A 6,000-nucleotide genomic window follows, 5' to 3' on the forward strand; every position below is an offset into this window, starting at 1 on the left:
AACAGTAAGGGCCAGGCAAGGTGGCTCATGCTTGTAATCCCAGCATTTAGGTGGCCAATGTGGGAGGAATGCTTGAGGCAGGAGTTTGAGACCACCCTGGCCAACACAGCGAGATCCCATCTCTATTTAAAATATATATATTAAAAACAAATTAACAGTAAGAGAGGAACAGGCCTAGCAAACCTGTGTTGTCCTTTACTGATAATTAAGGTAAATTTTTTTATATTAATGCTTTCCTGTCCATAGAAAGTATCCACTGAACATCCCCTACATCAACAAACTACCTTTTGACAGAATAGTCCTGTTGAAACAATGTTGCACTCAAGTATCAACAGTGTAAAGAGAAAATTAACAAAATTAAGCACAGTTCTGCTTATATGTGCAATTTATTTCTTCCATAAGAGGATGTGTTGTTTTTTCTGAATCTTTTCTGAACACCGTAACATTTTCAAATGCAAAGATATGTCAGAGATCTAAGGTATGGCTTTTAAAACAGTCATATCACAAGTACCATCTAGACATTTTAGACTTGACCTTTAGAGCATAGATCGCTGAGGGAAAACTCTCTATATTTGAAACTTTCTCTAAATGTTTAAGGAAAAACTATGTTCCTATTAATTAGCCAATGTACAATAATCAGTTTCATTAATTGTGGCATAAACAGGCTAACGTAGCAAAACAAGCTGTTTAAAAAATTTTATTAAGTCATGGTTCCCAGCAGAGCTACAGATTCCCCACCAATGAATAAACCTAAACCAGGCACGGTGGCTCATGCCTTTAATCCCAGCACTTTGGTGGAAGCAAAGGTACCTGGATCGTTGGAGTCCAGGAGTTTGCAATCAGCCTGGGCAACATAATGAAACCCCATTTCTACAAAAAATACAAAAAAATTAGCCAGGCATGGTGGTGTGCATCTCAGGTCCTACCTAGCAACTGGGGAAGCTGAAGTGGGATCACTTGAGCCCGTGACTGTGCCACTGCACTCCAGCCTTCCAGCCTGGGTGACAGAGTGAGACCCCGTCTCCAAAACAAACAAACAAACAAACAACAAAAAAGAATATGCCTAAGAAATCCATCTGAAGTTGCTTTTACTGTTGGTGGCAAAACCCCAATTAAGTAACAGATGATTCTGAGAAAAAGACTCATAAAGCAAAATAATGGTATTCAAAGATATAACAAATATGATTTAAACTGTTCACAAGAAACACTGAAAGCCTGTAACATACACTAATTTGCTTTTTGCTGAGGTTGACTTTGTGGAAGCAAGTCAAGTAGCTAGTGAATGACTAGTTGACTTTCCAGCATCTGCATCTTAAGGGCAACATTGTTCTCTACTCCTACATTTGTATTTTGGGTCTTTTGCTAAGGATCTAAAAGAGTCATACATTTTCCAGCGATATTTCACTGCATTTTACAGAGAACTGTAAATGCTATGATTGTATTTGCAATTTTACAGGGTAACAAAGTTATTTTTGCAAGATTTAACTCACCTACAGATCAAGAGTTGGCCAGGGATTTCATAATCTGCCACATTCTTACAATTCAAAGTACAGTAAAACCAAGCATATTAAGCAGGGTCTAAAAAATCTGACCACACAAAATACATCATATCCAATTTGTATTATAAATGGCCATGCTATCACAGAATTTACTATATTATAAACTTTAAAAAAATTATAATTTCCTTCCTGTGGCGATAACTTTAGAAAGCAAAAAATATTGATTATTTTTAAAATTAGAAAATGGCCAATATTCAAAGTTATAGTGAAAGTTTTCCTTCCTGCAAAAATAAAAGGTAGTTAAACTCAAAAGCACTCACTGAAAAACACTGGAAATACAAATTACAGTAAAATCATGAAAGGTATTAAAGCAAGAAGCAAAATCACTCATTCATTTTTTTTAAAATGTACTGAATACCCACTAGGACCCAGGTATTTGAGGATGGAAAAATCAAAGACACATTTCCTTCTTTCACAGAGTTTATGTTAATCCAGCAAGAGAACAATTAATCAATTACAAACATAAATATTATGACTGACAGGGGTATGTATGGGTGCAAACAGCTCAGATGAAGTAAAACCAGAGAAGACTTCCTAAACAAAGTGGTATGTATGCTTAGATCAAAAAACTAAGGTCAGAACTAGCTGTACTTGAGATGGGGCTAAGAAGTGTTCCAAAGATAAAGAGTAAGGGGTAAGAAAATGAATTCTGGGGAGGGTGGAGGATAGGAGAGACAAAGTGAAGGGGAAGTCCAAGGAACTTGACACAAGATGAAACTAAAAAGGTGATGCAGGAACCAGATCACAAAGGATCTAGTAAAATGTTTGTTTGGGAATGTGGACTTTATCCTAAGGCAATAGGAAACAACTAAAGGGTACTAATCAGAAAAATGACCATGTTCACGTTCCAATTTGCAAATTAGTAAATAATATGACTGAAGTAAAGAATAGACTGGAATGAGATGCCATGGAAGGCAGAAAAAGGAGAGAGGTTTCTGTCTTGGACTAAAAATGTCTAGTCCAAATACCAAATACATTGATACATAAACTTAATATGAGATTTATCAGGTGATACAATTTTTAAGGCGAAGAGTACTTCCTTTCCTAGGGTTGACTGTCTATTTTCAAAACATTAGATGTAGCTTTATAGTTACAAAAGGGAAGTGTCTCTATAAAGGTGTCTTGGACTAGAGATCGTGGCATGTTCTAGGATTGTGGTAACTGGTATAGGAAGAAAAAAGATCAGCTGTAGAACGATTAGAAAGGTAGAATAGACAGGATTGGATTTGGTAACTGGCTGGACATGGTGAGAGGGAGGAAAAGGGAAGTCAAAGAATATTCTCAAATTTCTTTTTTTTTTTTTTTTTTTTTGAGACAGATTCTTACTCTGTCACCCAGGCTGGAGTGCAGTGGTAGGATCTTGGCTCACTGAAACCTCCACCTCCGGGTTTCAAGTGATTCTCCTGCCTCAGCCTCCCTCAACCTGGGGCAGAGTATAATCCCAAACTGGATTACAGGCATGAGCCACCTTGCCCAGTCTCAAATTTCTTGATGAGGGAATAATGGTAATAATTTACTATTTCCCATCTGTTGGAAATTCTGCTGGAAATGTCCTAAAAATATTATAGTTTCTCTTCAGTTATGCATATGAAATGAACAGTGCAAAAAGTACTTTAGATTTGATTTTGCCAGATGATTTTTAACTCCTGGACTATTTTCCACCTATTTTACATAAAATAGTATTAAAATGAGTCTGCATTCCACAAGCATACACCAACAGGAGAGAAAGGAAGTTTCGTTAGCAAGGAACTGTGCTTCATGCATGGAGAAGGCCAGCTTGAAACTAAAACTTGCCATTCAAAGAAATCCACAGATGAAAAAGTCAAGAATTGACACTACTCCCAAAACACACAAAGTGTCTCAAAATGTTTTCCTTGGGCTTACTAGCAAGCCCAAGGAAACTAAGCACAGAAATAGCTCTTTCATAAAAACATGACAGGCTTTTTAAAAAGTGAACAAGGAAAAAAAATCTACAGAAAAAGAGTGCTACTCTTTGAAACACAATATTCGGAACAAAAGACAGTGCCTTCAAAACCCACTCAGTCATTTAGAAATATTCAGTGTCCTAAACTTCTGTAAAGAGATTAGTGTTACACGAAGATTAGGTTCTTTTTAAACACTTTAATTTTGTCTTTATAAAGGTACATCCAATCCTGTGAAAATACACAGCTTGCTCTAAGAAAGGAAGTACTCATCTCCTTAAACACTGTATTACATGATAAATGTTATATTAAGTTTATATATCAATGCATTTACAATGTATATATTCATGTATTTATACAGGAGGTAACAAATTAGAAGATATGGCCTGGCTTGGTGGCAATCCTAGCACTTTGGGAGGCAGAGGTGGGTGGATCACAAGTTCAGGAGTTTGAGACCAGCCTGGCCAACATGGTGAAACCCCATGTCTACCAAAAATAAAATAAAATAAAAATTTTAAAAAATTAGCTGGATATGGTGGCGGGCACCTATAATCCCAGCTACTAGGGAGGCTGAGGCAGGAGAATCGCTTGACACCGGGAGGTGGAGGTTGCAGTGAGCCGAGATTGTACCACTGCACTCCAGCCTGGGTGACAGAGCTAGATTCCGTCTCAAATAAATAGACAAATAAATAAATGAGAAAATATACCTTTCTATACATATACCTTTCTATATCTGCAAAAATATAAAATGTCACTTGTATTCTCTTAAGGATGTTTTGTTAAAAAAAAAATTTCCTCATATTAAATAGATTAATCTATAAAATAAAAATCAGATGCCCCATATTACAGGTACCTAGCAACCCCCTTCACCCAACTCTCATGGGCTTCTCCCACACACAGTTTCATCAGTCATCTAGGGAATCTGTAAGTAATGGGTTATCCTTTCCCTTGCAAAACAGATTAAAACTTGCGCACTTAATATTCTCAAAGAATGCGATCAGTTAACTATTTGTTTTCATCATTTATTCCTGCAGTCTATGTGACAGAAGAACCCAATTCTCATTAAAAGTTACCATATCAACTCTATAAAGAACTTGGTGAATCCACCCCATCACTATCACTGAGGAACTATCCCTTAATTACATGTACATAGGGCCACCAAAATCCGCTTACAGAAGTTTTCCAACCATTCTATCATACTGGAGGAAAGAAGAATGTTTCTCCTATAGCTATACAAATAAATGTCTTATTAGTTTTTCTATCGTTTTCCTGGGCTTTCCTGTTGACAGGCAGTATTTCCAAAGAATACAAGATTTGTGATTCATCTTTCACCCCTTAGCTAAGGAAGATGATGCTAATACGATAATTTGCTTAAGGTTACAACGCTGACGTTGGAATATTTACTGCCAAACAAAAGGAGAAATTATACTTAATTTTTAAAAATACCTCAGGAAAGAACATGCCCCTAAAACGTAAATTAAAATTGTTAACACAATTAGACGGTCTCTTAGATAAAAGTAATTCAGGTTTCCCCTCAATCCACAGTAACTACCAAGTTTTCCCATGAAATGGAGGTTAGGGACCAGCCTTAGAATACACAGAAAGATAAGAGACTTACTCTCCTAGAACCGAAAGAGGGAAGAGAAACCAGAGAACAGAAACATGATGAGGAGAGAAAAACCAGCTCTAACGTGCCAAGGGGTCTATTTAACAAGAAAAAGGGCATTCTTGAGCCGATTTACCCAAGGGTAGCCCGAGCCCAAACCCCCGCCGACCACGGGGCGAACTCCGAAGTCTACTGAAGAAAGCGCCGGAGCCCAGTGACAATGAGAACCGCTCCTCTCTACGAGTGAGGGCGCTGAGAGGAGACCGTGCCTTGCCTGAGCGGCCTTCCCGTTCGCTCGTCAGAAGCAAGACCCACCTGGAGACCGCCATGGCCGGGCGCCGGCGGTTCGGAGCTCCCTGCGACCTACGCGCCGCGCAGCTGAGGCGCTAGTTTCCAGTGAGCGGAGCGGTGAAGGTCCAGGCCGCGGAGCACAAGGGAGCGGCCGCTGCGGCGCGGGGAGTTCCAGCGCAGGCCCTCGAGCATCTGCCCTGCCGCCTACCCGAGCTCGTCCCCGCAGCAGCCAGGGAGCAGGGGGTCCAAGACCGTAGCGGAGGCGGCAGTCCTCCGACCCGCACGACTTCAAACCGGGTACCCCAAGCTCCGCTCTTTGCTGACGCAGGCGTCGGCACGCAGAACTGAGCGTCAGCGCGCCGGACGTGACGTAAGCTCACCGCCAGGGGCTCCGCTCTGCGTGAGCGTCTTCTGTTTGGTGACACGCGCCTAAATAAAAGCGCTTTGTACTGATATGGAGAGGATCTCCAGTCTTAAAACTAGGGAAGTAGGTGAAATAAGGGTCCCTTTATTTGACAGAGAAGGAAGAAGCCGATTTAGCCAAAGTCCTGGGACTTAAAAACCTTGATTTCTAATTCCATACCAACCAGTCTCCTTCCCACCAAACTGCTTCTAGGGAAGC

The 6,000-nt window shown here is 40.0% G+C and overlaps 1 protein-coding gene across 1 annotated transcript in view; it reads right to left on the reverse strand.

Moving 5' to 3' along the window:
* Positions 1-5,724, reverse strand: part of BTAF1 (B-TFIID TATA-box binding protein associated factor 1) — a 100,977-nt gene extending 95,253 nt beyond the window's left edge. Inside the window, exon 1 of the mRNA XM_012454768.2 lies at positions 5,403-5,724. Within this exon, the coding sequence (XP_012310191.1) occupies positions 5,403-5,416 (14 nt within the window). The 5' untranslated portion in view covers positions 5,417-5,724. The remainder of the gene's footprint in view (positions 1-5,402) is intronic.
* Positions 5,725-6,000: the final 276 nt, after the last annotated feature.

Source organism: Aotus nancymaae, unplaced genomic scaffold, assembly GCF_030222135.1.
Source record: "Aotus nancymaae isolate 86718 unplaced genomic scaffold, 86718_ANA_hifiasm-v0.15.2.pri h1tg000010l, whole genome shotgun sequence".
Taxonomy (NCBI): Eukaryota; Metazoa; Chordata; class Mammalia; order Primates; family Aotidae; genus Aotus; species Aotus nancymaae.